General features: G+C 44.0%; 2 protein-coding genes across 2 annotated transcripts in view; one reads left to right on the top strand and one right to left on the bottom strand.

The window, feature by feature from the left end:
* The first annotated feature begins 21 nt into the window (after nt 1-21).
* Med28 (mediator complex subunit 28) lies at nt 22-8,818 on the top strand. The gene is made up of 4 exons (NM_001107217.1): nt 22-222; nt 2,963-3,029; nt 3,938-4,050; nt 7,111-8,818. The coding sequence occupies exons 1-4, from the start codon at nt 64-66 to the stop codon at nt 7,306-7,308; spliced, it is 537 nt and encodes a 178-aa protein (NP_001100687.1). The 5' UTR covers nt 22-63; the 3' UTR covers nt 7,309-8,818.
* Nucleotides 8,819-12,214: 3,396 nt separating this feature from the next.
* Nucleotides 12,215-20,068, bottom strand: part of Fam184b (family with sequence similarity 184, member B) — a 115,908-nt gene continuing 108,054 nt past the window's right edge. The window contains exons 13-16 of the mRNA NM_001305171.1: nt 18,161-18,278; nt 16,583-16,687; nt 14,862-15,061; nt 12,215-13,350 (exon numbers count right to left, since the gene is read on the bottom strand). Of these exons, the coding sequence (NP_001292100.1) occupies nt 13,257-13,350; nt 14,862-15,061; nt 16,583-16,687; nt 18,161-18,278 (517 nt within the window). The 3' untranslated portion in view covers nt 12,215-13,256. The remainder of the gene's footprint in view (nt 13,351-14,861; nt 15,062-16,582; nt 16,688-18,160; nt 18,279-20,068) is intronic.

Below are 20,068 nucleotides of genomic sequence, written 5' to 3'. Positions count from 1 at the left end.
GTGATCAGGCTGCCTGCGCCTGCGTACGCGAGCCCGGTGGCGTTTCCGCCCGCCATTACAGACATGGCGGCGTCCCTGGGAGGGATGTTCGCCGGCCAGCCTCCAGGACCTCCTCCGCCACCGCCCGGGCTCCCAGGCCAGGCGTCGCTTCTACAAGCAGCCCCTGGGGCTCCGAGACCATCTAACAGCACTTTGGTGGACGAGTTGGAATCATCATTCGAGGTAAGCCGAGAGGTGGGCGTGTTTGTGAGCCCTCACTCGTGCGGAAGGCTCGCAGGTTAATTCCTTTCTCGGTCCCGGCGCTTAGTTGATGTGGGGGACCGAAGAATGGAAGTCGCCTAGGGTAGGTTGGGTACCACCCGTGGCCCGTCCTCTAGTCTGTCCCTGCAACCGCGCGACATTTCTGGAGACCGTGGCCTTGAAGCCCGCCCAACTCACAACATTCTTGGGGCTCTTTAGATTCCCAGGCTCCTTTTATACCTGAGGGTCTAGTAGGAACTGGACTTCCCTGTAGCGTGGTTACTTGACTATGCTCCTCTGAGTTTCAAGTCACATATTGAACGCTTTTCCTGTTGTGCTGTGTTTTGTTTTTCCGTGTTCTGTGTAGGCCTTCCTGTGGCCCTTGCCCCCTACTTAACCTGTTAGCCTTTCTATTTGGGTGCCACCCCTTGACGTCTCCGGCTTTCGCTTTCTAGTCGTTTGGCAAATGCTCTTTTTTGGGACAAATTGAGTTCTTACTGCGGGAGGAAACTTTGGTAGAACGTTTGGATTCATCCACTCTTGGATGCAGAAAGTACGACTCAGAAGGGACTTGCCCAAACTCGGCCTTGGTTTGTGCAGGCTAGTATTCTGGCCTTCTGCCTTTCCAGGCAAAAGCTAGCCTAGTCATACTTCTGAAAAGCATTCTTTTAAAAAATAAACTGTATTCTACTTGTTTTTTTTATGCATGTTATTGGTGCACTTTTGGAGGTTAAAGGGACAACTCACAGAAGTCACTTCTCTGCATCCACCATGTGAATGCAAGGGATGGAACTCCAGTGTGGTGGCGAACATCTTTACCGGATTAGCCATCACTCCAGCCCTAAAATTCTAGTCTCTTAATAGAATACCGTGTGTTCTTTTCAACCTCCTTAAGACTGTCGATAACGGCCCATGCTTTAAGTGTTTTTCAAAAGATAAGGGGGGCTGGGAAGAGGTGCGAGGAGGTGCGCAGGAACTGGTTTCCAAAGTTAGTTTTTGTTTGTTTTTTTGTTTGGTTTGGTGTTGGAACAAGTTCTCAGTGTAGACCAGGCAGACTTTGAACACATAACTGTCCCTGTCTCCAGGGTGCTGGGATTAAACAAGTGCACCACCACTGCCTGACAAGTCTGCATGGCCTACTGCCTTTGTTGAAGCCACCTAAGCTCTGAGAGCCATAGGTTTCCTGAAATACTCAAATCATGCTCATGCCCCCAAAATCCAACACAACTTAACTTTTACAGTGCACAGGCTAGGCAGTCTGATTTGTTGAGCTGTTACAGAAGTGGGATACCCTTGTGGCTGTTTCTGTGCCTCAGATCTGGAGCTACCAGGAGGATTCATTGCCTCTGAAAGGAACTTTGTGTGTAGTTATGACTTGTGTATAACTGTGTCTTTGTGTTAGTATTCACTCACTGCTGTCAGGGGCCTTTGTTCCCAGCCTGTGTTCCTCTGTCAGCTGCCGTCAGCTCTTGTACTGGTTAGTTTTGTGTGTCAGCTTGACACAAGCTGAAGTTATCAGAGAAAAGGAGCCTCAGTTGTGGAAATGATTTCATGAGACCCAGGTGTAAGGCATTTTCTCAACTTGTGATCAAGGTGGGAGGACCCAGCCCACTGTGGGTGGTGCCGTCCCTGGGCTGGTGGTCTTGGGTTCTATAAGAAAGCAAGCTGAGCAAGCCAGGGGAAGCAAGCCAGTGAGAAACATCCCTCCATGGCCTCTGCATCAGCTCCTGCTTCCTGACCTGCTTGAGTTCCAGTCCTGACTTCCTTTGGTGATGAAACAGCAATGTGGAAGTGTTAGCTGAATAAACCCTTTCCTCCCCAACTTGCTTCTTGGTCATGCTGTTTGTGCAGGAACAGAAATCCTGACTGAGACAGCTCTTTTACTTTCCTTACCTTTCTCATCTTTTCTGGGCGCTGCTTGTGCCCCTGTGGTGCACTTCCATGGACAGCTCAGTTGGCGCCCTTTCAAAACTCCCTCTGGGATTTGATTATCCATGTGACACTAACCATTTCTCTCTCTCTCTCTCTCTCTCTCTCTCTCTCTCTCTCTCTCTCTCTCTCACACACACACACACACACACACACACACACACATATCTGCTATTACTAAATGCTAAATAGTATTCCAAGTGCTTAGACTATAGTGCCGAACCACACAGGCAGAACTGTTGGTAGAAGACAAATAACAATGGCTGAAAAGAATGGCCAATAAGGTCAGTTACTGCTGTGAAAACCTTGCCAAGCTCCACTAACTTAACTTTTACAGTGCACAGGCTAGGCAGTCTGATTTGTTGAGCTGTTACAGAAGTGGGATACCCTTGTGACTGTTTCTGTGCCTCAGATCTGGAGCTACCAGGAGGATTCATGAACAGGAGATACCATTTAGAAAGAGTAAACAGATAACACCATGAATATATACAATTCTTGTAAGTGTCAGCCAGAGTGACATGGCTGTGATGGGTTTGAAAGGTGTCTAGGTGTGGAATAAGACAGTGAGGAAGAGGCAGCTGGTGGGAATAAAGCCATGTGACAGTGTCAGCAAATCAGTCTTGGGCCAGACTAGCTGAAATCTGCTTTACCTGGTGTCTACACTGACCCTATGTCTTCTCAAGTACAGATGCAAAAAATGTCCACTTACTGAATGGTCTCAGGAGAGACTATTGCCTATTTCATAAATAATAGCTGGTGTGTCTATAACACTTTTTATGTTTTGCTCATGTAGGCTTGCTTTGCTTCCCTTGTGAGTCAGGATTATGTCAATGGGACTGATCAGGAAGAAATTCGAACTGGTAAGATTTTCCTCTTCACACACTGTGTTCTTGTCATCAGCAAGATGTCTATTGTTGACTTTATATCTGTGGGTTTAGCCCTGCGTATCTTGGAACGTTTCAAGGGAGTAAGGTGTGTGCAGAGTCCCCATAAACTGTTGGCTCTCTGGTTTACTAGCTGACATGTTTTTTTGAGTCCTTATGAACCACTTAAAATGAACTTCTCATTTTATTATGATGTACTACTACATAAAACTAATGAATGCTGTTTAAAACCCACAAATTTTGTTGATTTTGTTTTCACCAGCTCTCACAGAAATATAAGTCTGTTATGCATTTTTTTTTTCAAGACAGGGTTTCTCTGTGTAGAACTTGGCTGTCCTGGAACTCACTCTGCAAACTAGGCTGCCCTCCTACTCACAGAGATCTGCCACCTGTCTCTGCCTCTAGAGTGCTGGGATTAACAGAGCGTACCACAACCCGCCCTGTTAGGCATATTCTTTCTCCAGTGTCTTGTAACTTTTTTTTTTTTTTTTTTTTTCTGGAACTGAAGACCGAACCCAGGACTTTGCCCTTGCTAGGCAAGCGCTCTACCACTGAGCTAAATCCCCATAAATCCCCATCTCGTAACTTTTTTATAGTGGAAATTGTCCTACTTTGCTAAGAGTCTGGATTGTGTTTCTTTGGAAGACTTAACTTCTATGTTGTGTAAGGTCTCTGATCTGAGAAAAAGATGAATTACCTGCTATTTTATGCTACTTTTACATGAGAACTTGAAGATGGTTATTATTGATGTCATCAAGATTAAAATCCCAAATTAATGTCTACGAGAAAGTGCTATTTTAATACTTTAACTATTCATTTAAGTGGGAGATAAATATACACCTTGTGTACATATATAAACTTTTGGGGTCTCTCTTTTTTTTAAGGTGTTGATCAGTGTATCCAGAAGTTTTTGGACATTGCAAGACAGACAGAATGCTTTTTCTTACAAAAAAGGTTGCAATTGTCTGTCCAGAAACCAGATCAAGTTATCAAAGAGGTATGAATTTGACTTTCCTCCAACTTTTAAGGGGAACAAGTGTCATTTGGATTCCATAGTCTCTTAACAAGATGTACCTTCTTCCTGTCAGTTGTAGGAGGTCTTCATAGGTCAACGAACTGATGAGAGTACCAGCATTTATGACAGCCTGGACATATGGGGCGGTCATTGGAGAGGGAGCAGAGCTGCAAACAGCCCTGCCTACTCATTTCACACATTAGTTTTCCTGGAAAAGTTTTCTTAAAGAGCAGGCATTGCCTTCTGAGAAAAGTTATGAAACATCAGTATAGATCAAAAGTTAACTTTGACAGGAACTGTAATTATGTTCCTAAATTGCTTTACTTGGTACCTTGGGCATAGGAAATGGTCTAATTACTTGATAGAATAAAAATATAATTATTCTAGCCAGACATGGTAGCGCATGTCTTTAATCCCAGTTCTCAGGAGGCAGAGGCAGGCAGACCTCTTTTGAGTTCAAAGCCAATCTGGTCTACATAGCAAGTTCCAGGCCAGCCAGGGCTTTTAAAAAAGAAGGGAGAAAGGAAATTGCTGGTTCAGCTCCAGCAGAGTTCTGGTCCAAAGGATGGATGTGTGGAGTCGGCAAAAATGAGTCTGACCACCATTTGTTTTTCAAACAGATGGCTCTGAATAACCAGACCCCTCTTTATTCATATAGGATCTAGAACACTTAAGCTTGAGCAGTTTCAAATCATTTTTCTTTACTTATTTCCAAGCATCATTGACATTTACCCATTTTGATTTCTTTTCCTTCAACCCCACTCCCAAGTTGTTGTTAATTGACCTTTAACTTATATTAAAGTATAAATTAACTTTTACTTCACACCAGTGCATAATTATATCTCTTTAGCCAAGCATCTCCGATTAGTAGCAGACATGCAGTGACAAACATGATTAATCTTTAATAATATGTTGCTTTTTTTATTTTTGTAATCATCAGAGAGTGTACTAGCCTGTCTAAAATAATATTTTTCAAGTAAGTCTAATTTTATGGCTTATGTACCATTTTGAGTGAACAGTAGATGTAGTCTTTCATACATTCTCAGAATGGTAATGATTAAATACCTAAATCTTAACTGTCAGGACCGAGTTTCTATATTTCTTGGCAGATTCTACATGTACTTTTGTCTCCAAGGGGAATGGGAGAGTTAGAGTCTATGTTGATTTTTTTCTGGCATTGGATAGATGTCTGTCTTTTCTGCCTTTTGTTCTTTATATGTTCTGTGGGTTCTTAATGCCATCTTTTAAGAAACTATCCCCTAAATTCTTGGCGTATAGTTATCTTTTTTTTTTCTAGATTAATTAAGTCAGCAAAAATCATTAACCTTAGTGAGTTCCTCCTTCTTATTCAGGATGACTGTAGAAGCAGCCAGGAGAACTGGTTTCTGTGTTTCAAGAAAGACACTCCAGGTTCATCATAAATGCAGTTATAATCATGACTAATAAAGTAAAAGTGAAACTAAAAATTATTGTATAAATAAACACAGCAAAAGCCAAAAATACAGGTGCTCCCTAGGATTGGTACAGGCCTTTGCAGTGTCGTTTCCACAAGTCCTTGCCCAGAGGACGGGGTCTTCAAGGGCCTTGCCCTAAGGAGCTCGGTTCAGCATGGTCCCGCCATGTTTCTAGCCAAGGTTCCTTAAAAGGGCTTTAATCTGCTTTAATCTGGGATAATTAGAAATGAGTTGCCATGAGAACTAGAAAGTTTTGACGGTAGTAGATAATTCCTGCCACCCCAACATGGAAGACTGAACTCCTTCCAGTTCCAAGGCCACTGAGGAATGGATTTTGGCAGCTTTTGAAGTAAACAGGTTTCCATAACCAATTCATCAGAGAGGGTCTTTTCAACCAGGAGACCAGCTGTAGAGAACAGTAATAGTAAGCTCACGTTCTTACAGTATGCTACACCAAGTCACTTCTTGATATAAATACCCTAATAATGTAGACACAGTTAAGGCTACTATTAAAAGTTTTGCTTGTTTTGTGTGTATAAATGTTTTGTGTGCATAAATGTGTTGTCCTACCGTGTTAGTATGTGTACCACATGCAGTGCCTGTGGATGGTAGAAGAGCACATTGGATGCTCTAGATCAGGAATTACAGGTGGTTGCGAGCTGATTTGTGGGTGCTGGGAACTGAACCCAGGTCCTCTGCAAGAGCAACCAAGTGCTCTTAACCACTGAGCCATTTCTCCAGACCCAAAGCCAAATTTCAATAAAGAATTTAACATCACTGTTCATATTAAGCTTTTGACACAGATGTGATTTTTTTAACACTTTATAGTCTGAAATTGTAGAATAGTGTAGATCCTTACAGCTGTTAACACCTGTTTCATATTTTATCTGTTTGGTATTTTTACTAGTGGTCTTTTAGATGTTCTGAGGTGATTTTTAATCTTAGACTTGTGTCTTTTTCTTATAAAAGGAAAAACCATTAAATATTAAAATTACTGTATTAGGCAGACGTCGCTCATGGAAGAGTTGCTTTTGCCAGGTGGTGGTAGTGGCTGCTGTATGCATCTTTAATCCCAGTACCAGAGGCAGGCGGATCTCTGAGTTCAAGGACAGCTAGGGCTACACAGAGAACCCTGTCTGGAAAAACATAACAAAACAACAAAGAATTGCTTTGACTGAGTCAAATAGTAGAACCCACAGAGTGATGAGCTTTTAAAGCTTTGATGCGTTCCCTTGTTGTGATTTTGTTTCTTAGTGTTGATTTTTTTTAATGCCATTTCAGCATAACTAGGCAAACACTCTTTGGTTGAACTATATCCCCTCCCCTATTCTTCTTTATCCTCTTCTTCCTCTTCCTGTTTGTTTATTGAGACAAAGCCTCATTGCATTACCCAAGCTATTATTGAACTCACTCTGGCCTTAAAACTCATGATTCTGCCCAGTCTCCAAAGAAGCTGGGATTACAGACCTGTGCCACCAGGGTCTTCCTTAGTACTCCTTACTAAGGAGTAGTAATTTATTCATTTACTCTTGTTTGAGATGACTGACCTCATCACTTTCTTTCTCCCCCTTACCACTTTCGTCTGTAGGATGTCTCAGAACTAAGGAGTGAATTGCAGCGGAAAGATGCTCTGGTCCAGAAGCACTTGACAAAACTGAGACATTGGCAGCAGGTGCTGGAAGACATCAATGTGCAGCACAAGAAGCCAGCCGACATGCCTCAGGGCTCCTTGGCCTACCTTGAGCAGGCATCTGCCAACATACCTGCACCTCTGAAGCAGACCTAAGGACTCTGGCCTGTGGTGCAGCCTTGCAGGCTTGCCAGACACCTTTCCTTACAAACCTGGCATATTGGAAGGACTCTACTGGACAATGAGTTGTTATTTGTTTATGTCCCTATTTTATAAGGTAGGGTTTCAGTATGAAGCCCAGACAGCCCTTGAACCTATGATCCCCTGCCTCAAGCTCCTCGGGTACTCTAAATTCCTGAATACTTTATAAAATGCCTGAATCTTTGATAAAGTAGTGTGTGTTTTTGTTGTTGTTGTTTTTGTTTTTTTTTTAATCTTTAGCACTATTTAATCTTTAGACTGTTAGAGCCATCACACACATTCTTAATTGGCCTTTGCCATTTATTTTGACAACATTTTGTGGCTTTATCTCTCTTTTTTCTTAAGCTATAAATTTGGTGAAAAACCTGAAGGAAACAGTGTTTAATAGTTTGAGAAGCCAGAGGATACAGTTTGGTTATCAGCCTTAGTAACAACCAGAGGTAGTGTAGACAGATATGTCAGTGTGCTGTGCTGTGCCAAAGCTCAACTGCCTCACAAGGATGCTTCAGGGCGGCACAGGGAGAGCATGTTTCACATGGCTCAGAAGTTAAGATGCTGCTAATGTAGGATTACAGGAGGATCTTACCTTCATGCTGGAGTCTGTCTGGGCTGCTACATTTTCTGAGTCCTTGTTCACTCTGCCTTGAGGGCACACATAACAGGAATATGGCAGCTGAGTGCTCTTGGGCGGTGCTGCCATGGTCAGTGTAAGGAATGGAGTCACAGGGAAGGCTCCGGTGAGGTGTGAGGCCAAAGGCCTGCTTGGATTGTCTCTGTCTCTGAGTTTTGCTTTTTTGTTTGTTTTATTACCCCCAAAGCCAAGCACCTCACTTTACCCAAAACAAATACTCCATACCTCTTGAATAGTCAGTGCATCTCCTGCTTGGTTTTGCCCAATTTGGTTTCTGGAGCCTTGAAGCCCAGGTCCCAAGCGTTAACACCCTCTCACTGCGTTCCAGGTCTGGGCACAGCCATTTGGTCTCTGAAACTTCAGACTGCGCCTTCGCTGCATCCCAGGGCACAGTGTTCTGTTTCGTTTTTAATTTTGTTGGCTTTCTTAGGTTCTATTATGCTTTATGAATTGTGACTATGTTAGTTAGTTGCTCCATTGTACACCTTTAGAATTAGGAATTTCCATGATTATGCAGGATCTTAGTCTTTTCATACGTGTCCTTGATTGTATGATATTTAGTGGCTGGACCAATTAGAACCAGCGTGAGACCATCAAGTCCCCATAATTAGAATACATAAACAGTGTTGAAAAATTTAGACTGGCATGGTAGCATGCTTGTAATCAGCTACATAGCAGGTTTGAAGCTGTTGTAGGCCGCATACGAGCTGCTCTCCTCCGCCAAACAAAACAAAAAACCTAAAACCCACACATTTTCTGAAGCACTGACAGCTCAGCCAGTTTTGGATTTCTTGGCTAAAACCTAAATAAACTGGTTACATTTTGGCTGGTTTTTCAATAATAAGGATTGTGAAAATACCGACATCTTTAATTTCTTGGTGCTTAGTGAAAATATTTTTGTTAGTATATATACAAGTTATTGTCTTTTTTTTTAAGTTGAATTTAACAAGTTAAAATAATTTTCCCATTTTGTCAGTTTGTGTGTGTAGAGCATATCTGTGAACATGTTTGCGGGAGGGGTACGTGTGTGTTTTTGTGAAGGTCAAAGATCCACATCTGTTACATGTTGGTGATCCAAGAGGTAGCTCTTTTCACATTACCTTTTGAGACACAGTTTCTCACTGAATTTGGCCTTGCTTCCTGGCCAAGACTGCTGGCAAACCGCAGTGATCTTCCTGCCTCTGACTTCTAAGCCCTAAAATTAAGCTACTCTGCTCGGCTTTTTATCCTGGTACAACCACATGAGCTCAGGCCTTCAATTACACACAAGTGCTTTACTTTCATAACTATCTCCCAGTTCCACCTCAGCCAGCAACCTTTCAGGCTAGTGAACACAAATTCCAAGCTGTATGTCTTAGGGGTTTCCATTGGCTGGTTGCTCCTATGTGTACCCCAGCAGATTCAGGGAAGGTTCTTGCTTGCTTTGTTGCCCACTTGAGTAAGACCTGCCTTTCCACATGTGTGGATCCAGCCCAGTTGCTTTCTCTAGGATTGAGCACTGTGGTGATCTCTGCCACTTGCAACTGTCTGTCCTTGGCCCTCTCCCTGCACCTCACCGAAATTCTATCGTAAACATTTCCCTTGGTCTTTTCCAGCTCCTTATTCAGTCCCCACTCTGCCCTTTCCTCCACAACTGTATTTGTCTATCCCACAGTTGTGCTTGTCATCATCTTTGGCCACAGATCAGATGGACGTTCACTTCCTTATCTTCTCTACATGAACTTAGCTTCTTTATCAAGTACTGGTATCCCGGACTGTTGGTTTTCTAGCTGAAGACTTCTACTCAGTTTTGCTTTCTAAAGTGCTGTTGTATGAAATACAGTTACAAAACTAGCATTGGTTGTACCAGTCCCGGGTATTGGTTTGCTCAGCATGGGTGCTGCGTTTCTGAACTCCTCTGGTGGACAGTCTGCTCAGGAGCAGCCACTCAGCCTAGTGCACACTTTGGAACTGTCCTTGCACAGATAGCACAGACCTGACAGTGTCCAGAAGCTGAGCCAGCAGTGCTGCCTTGTCACTCTGCTGAGGTAAACAAGCTCAGAACACCAAACCTCAGAGTCACCTGGGATGGTGATAAGGTGAGGTAAGTCACTTTATAGTCCCATTGGGACAGTTACCCCAAGACAGTTACCACGTCATTCAAACTACCACACATCCTGCTAGATGAAGTGAGTGACTGTGACCCTTTACCCCCTTTGATGGGTAATATTATCAACTTGACCTCTTCTCATCGTACTGGTTGAGGTAGGTCAGCCTACCATATATGTGGGCAGTGTCGTTCCAGGGCCTAGGGTCCAAAACAACTAGGCGTCAGTATTATTTGCTCTCTGCTTCCCATCTGGACACTGACCAACTGCTTCAGCTCAGTCCTTCCCAGCTGTGGTGGACTGAGCCACCAAAGCCTTGAACCATGATAAACGTCTTTGAGTTCTTTTTGTCAGGTATTTGGTCTTAGCAGCAAAGAAAAAATGCAGAGGGCAGCAGAAAAGCAGTTTTGCGTTGCGCTTACAATGCTGAGAAACAACCACCCATGACACCCCAGTAAAATTCAGTAATCACTGCTTATTGGTAAATATTGGAACTTAACTTATGGGAAACAGACTGGGTATTTCCTAATCCAAAACTCCAAATGTTCCTAGATCTAAAGTTTTCCAATATTGACCTGACACTGTAAGTAGAGGCTTTCATACTTGATGCATGGAGTAAAGGTGTACCAAGAAAAGAATAAGGTGGATATAAAAATATAAGGGGATGTTTAGACTTTGTTCCCATGCTCAAGATAACTTGTGTGTATATTCATGAGTCTGAAAATAAGTAAACTTTTTTTTTTTAATCTTACTGGGGATTGAACTCAGGGCCTTGCACATGCTAACCATGTGCTATACCACTGCTGTGTCCTCTTGAGCACTTCTGGTCCCAAGTGTTGGGATAGGAGATACTTAACCTGTGGTACTAAAGGTGAGGGGTGGTACTAAAGGTGAGGGGTGGTACTAAAGGGGAGGGGTGGTATTAAAGGTGAGGGGTGGTACTAAAGGTGAGGGGTGGTATTAAAGGTGAGGGGTGGTACTAAAGGTGAGGGGTGGTACTAAAGGTGAGGGTGGTATTAAAGGTGAGGGGTGGTACTAAAGGTGAGGGGTGGTACTAAAGGTGAGGGGTGGTACTAAAGGGGAGGGGTGGTATTAAAGGTGAGGGGTGGTACTAAAGGGGAGGGGTGGTACTAAAGGGGAGGGATGGTACTAAAGGGGAGGGGTGGTATTAAAGGTGAGGGGTGGTACTAAAGGGGAGGGGTGGTACTAAAGGGGAGGGGTGGTACTGAGGGGGAGGGGTGGTACTGAGGGGGAGGGGTGGTACTGAGGGGGAGGGGTGGTACTGAGGGTGAGGGGTGGTACTAAAGGGGAGGGGTGGTACTAAAGGGGAGGGGTGGTACTAAAGGTGAGGGGTGGTACTAAAGGGGAGGGGTGGTACTAAAGGTGAGGGGTGGTATTAAAGGTGAGGGGTGGTACTAAAGGGGAGGGGTGGTACTAAAGGGGAGGGGTGGTACTAAAGGGGAGGGGTGGTACTGAGGGGGAGGGGTGGTACTGAGGGTGAGGGGTGGTATTAAAGGGGAGGGGTGGTCATGAATGGGAGTAGGTCCCTTATAAAGGGGCTTAAACCAGCTCTGTCGGACACGAGGCCCCATAATGGAGACCTTAATTTGCTCAGCACCTTCATCTTGGTCTCTTAGCCACAAGTAACGCATTTCTGAGGTCTGTGTATTAACCCCATCATGAAAGTTTTAGTGTAACAGCCCAACACTGCAGTGTCTTCAGGTTATAGCAAGCTCATCTTGAGCAGGAAAGACAGAAGTTTGCCCTGAAAATCATGTGCCATTCCAAATATGGTGACAAATGGTTGCATTCAAAACTGGAAATAGACCCTGGCCGTGAGTCACCAATCTTTCAGGATGTACACACTCTGTGGGTCCTAGCTGGGTGTGGTTGTGCACTGGGGTGGGGGCCAGAGATAGGAAGATCTTTGAGGCCAGCTTGGTCTATATAGTGAGTTCTGGACACAGTGAGATCCTGTCTCCAAGAAAACCCAACAAAAAAAGTGGATTCTTATAGGCAAGGTAGCTCAGTGGTAGAGCACTGGCCTAGGATGCTCAAGGTCCTGGGTTCTATATCTAGTACTACCAACAACAAGAAAGAAGCCAGATGGTGGTGGTGCACACCTTTAATCCCAGCACTCGGGAGGCAAAGGCAGACATTTTTATTTTTATCCTCCAATTATTCAGAGTTTTATTATTCAAAGAGCAAAAATTTGACAATGCATAGAATTGGCATCTGTTGATAAGCCACTTGCTGGGCCAGCACCAGACAGAAGAAAGTTTACCCACTAAAAGTTGTGTCATAGGGTAAGACAGAGTGCAGCTTCAGCACCATGGGCAGTTCCCTGCTCTCCTGGGAGTCCATGCAATGGGAAAGCTGTTAAGTACATCTGAAGGCTGGTGACACAGATGCAAAAGAACAGGTCCAGCAATCTTCGACATCAGAGAACAGACAGTCTAGAAACCTTCGCAAAGACTTAGCACAACGGTCGTTGAAGCTGTGTAACAGGAGGCACAGTTGTTCGAGCACTCCAATTCAGGCTTCATGGCTGTACCTATATAGTATGCTGCTTAAATCTTGTGAGGTCCTGTTTGAGGTAGGTGTTGTCCCTCTAGTCTGTAGCCTGTGCCAGACCTTGGAAGTCAAAACATGCAGTGCAGGCATGCTGCAATCCGGTCCTGGTAGGTTTGGTGTTTTGTTCTCAGTGCCTTTTATATTGAACTTTTATTCCTCTTCATATTGAGGTTAGATGTGCATTTGGAATTATATATATGATATGTTATATATACATACATAGCATATGTACATATATCATAACTTTGAGTGGAGATGACCAAGAAAAAAATAGAAATACTTTAAAGCAGACCATGGCAGTCACAAGTCTGACCTTACCACGTGGAGTTTGACATTACAGGCACTAGGAATACAATGGGTAATTTGGTCATCAGAGATAAATATTTTCCTAGGGGTGCTTTTTAATAACTGGCTTGTTTCATCTTTAACTCTAAGCATTCTTACATAGGCAGGAGTCACAATGGAGCGGAAATGTTAGTGCCACACTCTGTTTTAGCTATCCATCACATGTAAGTCATGACCAGCTAGTTACCTGGTTGGGTGGTTTTAATTTGTTCCTTCAGATGGTAGAAATGATTTTCTAATGTCCTCCTTTGATCCCAAAGATCAGTTTAGAAGGAGAAGTACTTGGTAAACCATTCCTGGTGTGGAGAGCCTTGCTTCTGTGTGGCTTCTTTGGGTTGGGCCGGTTCTTCATCTTGGGCCCTTAAAAAAAGGAAATTTTTATATGGTTATGAAACTTATTCAGTAAAAAAGCGATAGTGTACCACCTTTCCTGGAGAAGCTATACACTTGTTATCCTTTCAAAAGATTCTAGACTGACTGGCGACATTGGCAGCTGGAAACCAGTTGTGAAGGATGAGTGGGAGGGAGTGCCTAGTTCTTGTTTTAACCAGCATGGACTCCTCAGTCACCGATCGATTGGTGGTTACGATACTGATGAGATGCATTTTGTAGCATTCATTATCCATTTTAGTCACAAATCAGACAGACAGCAAAGTATAAAAATAATACACGATGTTCCGATTTGAGTCTTATGTAGAATATTACTGTGAGCATTGTAACGAGGCTATGAAATTTGCCTAATAGATCAAAAGAAGAAAGAGCAGGCAGTGAAACTGTCACCTAGTCACTCTGCATTTGTGAGGCTTCGTACCAAATAGCAGCCTGCCAAGCCTGAGGCCCTGAATTTGGTCCATGGAACCCACGTGATAAAAGAAGTTGTCCTTTGACCTTAAATTAACAAGAGTGCTATGACAGATGCCATGCCCCCAGTAAATACTGTGATTGGGGTTTTTTGTTTGTTTGGTTTTGGTTTTTTTTGGGGGGAGGCAGGTTGAGACAGGGTCTCACTTTGTTGCTCTGACTGTTCTAGAATGTACTATGCAGACTGCTGGCCTAGAAATCATAGATTCACCTGCCTCTGCTTCCAGAGTTCTGAGATAAAAGGCATGCACCACTGTACCTGACCCATACATACTGTAAAACAAGCAAACGAAAGTGAATAGCTTGAACCAGAGCTGCTGCCTATCAGTGAGAGTCAGGAGCTGGTGAACCAGTGTGCTTTGCTCTAGACCTTCTTCCATGGGCAGGACCCAAAGGGGCTACATTCATTCAGGGTGGCAAGTGATTGCTTCTGGCTCAATAGTCAAGATCTCTGCAATGGGCAGGTTGGTATCCAGAGAGCTTCTCAAATTAGAACATTTTGAGGAGGCCCTTTCTAAATACAAACCTCAGACTCAGCCTGACTCACTGAGGGGGTCTAACTACTTCAATAATGCCAAATGACACTGAAAAGTAATCTTAGCTATAACACTTCTGTGTCAGGTCTGAGGGTAGGAATAACTTACAGGTTAATTTCTTTAGTCACACCAATCTGATCAGGTACCTACTTTATTCGTTTAAGATAGCAATACAGGGAACTTTACAGGTCACTTGCCTAAGACCACACAGCCAAGAAAAGTGCATTTTAAATACAGATCTTAAAGTAAATGATGCCATTGAAATTAGTCCTTCTAAAGACTAGCACCAAAATTCTCAAGAACAAGACAGTTTCTTTCATCAGTGGTCGCATTCAGCTAGGCTGTCACTGTTTCTGAGGCTGGACTCCTACTGTTTAGATCAGATGTCAGATGCTTTAGCAGGTGCCAAAGGAGACTCAAATTTCATTCCTGTCCTTGGAGAAGGAGAGACACATTCCCCTGCCCGACACATACCTTGTGGCAGTTTTCCCATCTAGTAACTGGGTGGGTTTGTAAGGCTGGCCACAGCTGGGGCTTGGGTCCAGGCTAGGCGACTTAGTTATGGGAGGGGCATTGATCCTGGAGCTCAGGTCTCCGCTCAGAAAGTTCTTTGCATAGGAGGCAAGGTTTGGCACACTGACCACTCGGCTGGGTACTTCCTCCATCTTCTTCTTCTGTTTGTGTTAGAAGAAGGGTGTTAGTGCTTACCCCGGAGTAGCGTTATTGTTCATGCAAACAGGCTCACCCAGCATAAATAACAAGGAAAAGAAGTAACATTCCTACTTATATACTAAAATATTGTCTTAATATTAGGGGAGGTAGGGACAAGCATAATATCACACGTCTTTAATATCAGCATTCAGGAAGCAGAGGCAGGAAGATCTCTGTGAGTTCAAGCCTAGCCTGATTTACACAGTGAGCTCTAAGCCAGCCAGGCTTCCATAGTGAGACCATGTCTCAATTGTGTTGTTGTAAAATTAAAATAAGGCTTTCTTTTATCCTGCACTAGATCTGTCACTGCAGTGCCCTAAGACATCTGGTAGACATCTTCATCTCAGTCAGCAAAGCCTCTCACCTGCTTTGCTCCATCCCATATCACACTGCTGATGGCTTCTCTCTGAGCCTGCAACAATGTCTCTACCTGTCTAGTTCCCAAGGCAGGTTGCCACCATGCCAGACATCACATCCCAATTCCGTGGTGGCCCAATGTCTCCAGCCACCACACACTCTCTTGAATTGAATTAAATAGCCACATGAAAGAACACACAACACAATAACCTCTGGCCCAATTGGTAAGATATAATTGCCCACCTAGACATACAAAGCCCTGTACACATCCATCCCTTAACAACCTGTAAATGTGCAGAGAGGAATCTTAACACCAACTGCCATGTTCTCCCTACTGCATCTCCTCCTCTCTAAAACTTTTCTCCCGCCCATCCTTCCTTCTCGTCCAATGACAGGCCTCGTTCTATCTTGTACCTGCCTTCACCTGCATAATGACATCATCCTACACAATTGCTGCAATTTTTTAATTGATAATTTTATCGCAGTGCTAGGAATGGGGTCCTGCTTCAAGCATGCAGACAATTGTTCTTCCACCTGCCCTTCAAACCATTTTTTCTCCCATCTTTATTGTGCAACCAAAAACAAAACATTAATGGTTTCTAGCCAAGACTTGGGGAAAAATATGTCTTATAACTTCAATATTTTAGAGGCCATATAATAGCAGGACTGGCCTTGCCTCATCTCTAACTCTAGAGTGCAAGTTACACTGCTACAATAGAGGGATAAATTAAAAACCACGAATGAGATCTTGTCAGGTTCATTCGGTCTCAGTGTGTTACTTTGTGAGCGATGAAAGACTGACTCTTTTCAACTTTGGGGATCTGGTGACAGGAGATGAGAGAGTGTTATAAATATGCTTGTCATCATTATGAAGTCCACAAGTATTGTGGAAAAAAGGGGAAGACGTGGGTGTTCTCTCCTGTCATCTAGACGAAGGGATATTAATAGCAACACATATTTGCTACGGATAAATGATAGACAAGTCACACGTACTCTCTCAGTACTGTTTGCTAGCACTGTAGACTATGTCTCTTGGGTTTTCCCAGTGGCTATTCCACTGAATGTCCACAGCTACGTTCAGAAGAGCAGAAGCACGCAGACTGTATGATGTGCTAAAATTGATTTACCTTCATGGAAGGGGTCAAGTATCCTGGATGAGGATTGAAAGAGAAGGACCGATTCCGATGGGACACTGCACTGGGGAAGGCTGCGTAGTGAAATCTTCTCTCTTCCTGGAAAACCAAGGAAACAAGGTCTTAAAGAGCTCAGGCTTGGGCCACTGGCTTTGTCTAGGTGATGGAGGACAGAAGACAGAAGGAAAACCCTGGAGAAGGACGGTAGGCGAGTGGCAATCAAGCAGCTAGTCACTGGAGCCCCTAGGAAGTACCTTCATCTCTGGGACTTCAAATGACCAGGGAAGGAAAGGGCATGGTGCCTTAGCAAGTAAAAACATCTAACTACCCTGAGCACCTAGAAGGAAAATCTAGTACAAAAGTTAAAATAATTAATCAAAGGAAACTCTTCCCACATTCAATCATTTCAACCTTCCTCTCCCTTGCCTTGTTTGATACAGGGGCTCATATATTCCAAGCTGGCCTCAAGCACACTATTTAGCCAAGAATGAGTGTGGCCTTGAACTGCTGAACTGTTTCTGACTCTGCTTCTGACTGGCATTTCAAGCATGTGCTACCACACTTGATTTGTGTGGTGCTAAAGACTGAACCACCATGTGGGCACCTGGAACCGAATCTGGACCCTCTGTAAGAGCAGCAAGTATTCTTTTTCTTTTCTTTTTTTTTTTTTTTTCCGGAGGTGGGGACCGAACCCAGGGCCTTGCGCTTGCTAGGCAAGCGCTCTACCACTGAGGTAAATCCCCAACCCCGAGCAATTCTTTTTTAAGATAATCATAACTGGGGCTGGAGATAGCACAGTTGTTAGAGCACTTACTGCTCTTCCAGAAGACCCAGGTTGAATTCCTAGTGCAGTTCATAAATGCCTGAAACTCTCCAGCTCCAGGGGATCTGACAATATATTCAGTCCTCCAAAGGCACCTGTATACACAGGTACACACACACACACACACACACACACACACACACACACACACATGCACACACACACATGCACACACACATATACACACATACACACACACTTAAATATATACATTTTAAAAAAGACGATCATAACTATAATATCTTCTTGTACTTACTAAGGGAGCAGTTATTCCTTGTCATAATTCTGTGAGTCAAAGACAGACCAAGGGGAGAGATATCCCTAAGGAAGAACTTCAAGTCTTGATGGTTTTGAGGTACAGAATTAAAGGAGTTGGAAATAATTCTTCAAGGGGTCTAGGGACTGGCTATGCTAACTAGAAAATGAATGGTTAATCTTACAAAAGGAAGATCAACCATGGTAAATTTGAATAGTTCTATTAAAATTCCAAGGTAAGTAAATAGATTTTTATCAAATTGTGTAGGCCGAAAAATAGAATCAACGTCAAACAAATGCTGTTAAACCTACGCACAGGACGGCTTCTTGCTTGTATTAAAAAAAAAAATTGGTATGAGTACTTCTTAGTAATAGGGAGAAATAACGAAGGATTGACAGGCAACATTTTAGGGAGCTGTAGAAATGCCAGGTTCAAAGGCAGCACCCCTACTGTGAGTGCTGGGCAGTATCTCTCCAGTGCACCCTTGCCTCACCGTGAGCTGCCTGATGATGTCTTCTCTCTCCTTCAGTCGTGTCTGCAGGCGGCCTATGAGTTGCAGATCCTCAGGCCGTGAAGTTCCTTTTCCAGCCTTCTCTCCGGAATCTTTCAGCCTGTTTAAAAGTATGCAGTCAGTCCTGCAGAGGTTCTCAATAGGCAGGGGGGAGACTGTGTGCTTAGGATGGCCACCCAAGCCCCTACCCCTGGTCTGCCTCCTGTCAGTTCTCTCATTCCTTCAAAACTACCGAGTGTGTACATAGATTATGCATGCAGCCTCGCTTCTGGGGCATGGTATGAATCTGTAACAAGAGCCATAGGCCTTCAGGACCCCCTGATGCCCATGAGGTTCTAGCCCCATCTGGTGGGGACATAGAGTACAGCATGAGTTTGTCGTTTGTCTTTCAGGGGCAGCCAAGCAAGACTAAGGCAGGATGGTGATGGTGGGCGGGGCTATGGCTATTGATTGATAGCAAGGAAGGACTTTGAAATGAGAAAACTCCACCCCACTTCTAATACGAGCTCTGCTGCCCTTTAGTTATTTGCCGCATTTATTACATCATTTCTCCTGGAGCCAAAGTTCTTCATTTGGGGGAGGGGCGGGTGGGGAGTGGAGAGGAGAGTGATGGTGCAAGTGAGACAGCACCTCACTAAGTAGCTCAGGCTGGCTTTGTTATTAACCAGCCTAGCCTGGAACTCAGAAACCCACCTGCTTCTGCCTCCATGCTACCACTCCCATTCTTTCCTGTATAAAGTGAGCACAAAATGGTGGTTGGTTGTGAATCAATGAGGTAAGGGTTGACTGGCACAAGACTGAGAGGCACGTGGCAAGCGCCCACTGGGTGGGCTTGCCTAATGCATTTCCCTGCAGCTTTTGTGTCAGTGCTAGGGATTGAATGTCATGAGCAGGTGCTCTACCACTGAGCTATCTCCATAGGCTTAAAAAAAAACTTTATTCTGAGATATGATTTCACTACTCTGCGCGCGAACTCTTTGACAGCCCTTTCTGGCTTTGGACTTGCAATCCTCCTGCCTCATCTCCCTCTTACGGATTATTTGCCTATGGTTCTGGGCAGGACACACTACAACTGTTGGGGGTCAAGACTGTGTTTTAAGAGCATAGCTCTTAAATTCACTTCCTACTGTATAACCATGGGTAAGAGGTTTTACCTTCCAGCATGGATCACAACATCACCTCCTAACTGGTCTCCCTGTCAATCCCTTTTTCTAGTTTCATTGCTACCCAGCAACCAGAAGAAAGCTGCTTCTGGCCCTCTACAAACATCCACATAAATAAAAATAAATCAGTGCACCCCTCAGTTCATACTCGAGAAGATTCTATTTGCAGTAAATGGTAATTAACACAGAAACCACAACTTGTCAAAGCGCAGAGAATACGAGACTGCTATAGTTGCCCTCTGCAACTGGACGGCAAAGCCCCACTGCTGAAGACATCTCCACAACTCACTGAACACGGAGATGTTGAGTGGGTGCCTACACAGAGCCTTCACCCTACATGCTACTGTGTTTGGCACTCTGCCTGCTACCAAAGGAGAAACAAGCATCAAACCCAGTCACAAACGCTTTGATCTACAATGGTGTCCTATCCATAAGACACACTAGTGCAGTGGTGGTACAAGCTTGTCAGAGTAACCAACCGATATACGATTTACAAGATGGAACCCATAACCGACACTGCTTGGATGCCCAAAACCTAAGACATAGCCCAGAAGCAAAAAGAATAAAATGACTCCTAACAACATTTTGTTATACCTATAAATCAGTGCCTCATTCAGCCATCATCAGAGAAGCTTCCCATTTCCTACAGCATATAGAACTAAACACGGAGAGGCACAGCCAGATATGCAGCGGGCGACCGACCTTTGAACACTCAGTCCTAACTGGG

This window comes from Rattus norvegicus, chromosome 14, assembly GCF_021556685.1.
Source record: "Rattus norvegicus strain SHRSP/BbbUtx chromosome 14, alternate assembly SHRSP_T2T, whole genome shotgun sequence".
NCBI classification, from domain to species: Eukaryota; Metazoa; Chordata; class Mammalia; order Rodentia; family Muridae; genus Rattus; species Rattus norvegicus.
Note: the sequence above shows the minus strand (reverse complement) of the source record. Positions and strands in the feature narration are given on the sequence as shown.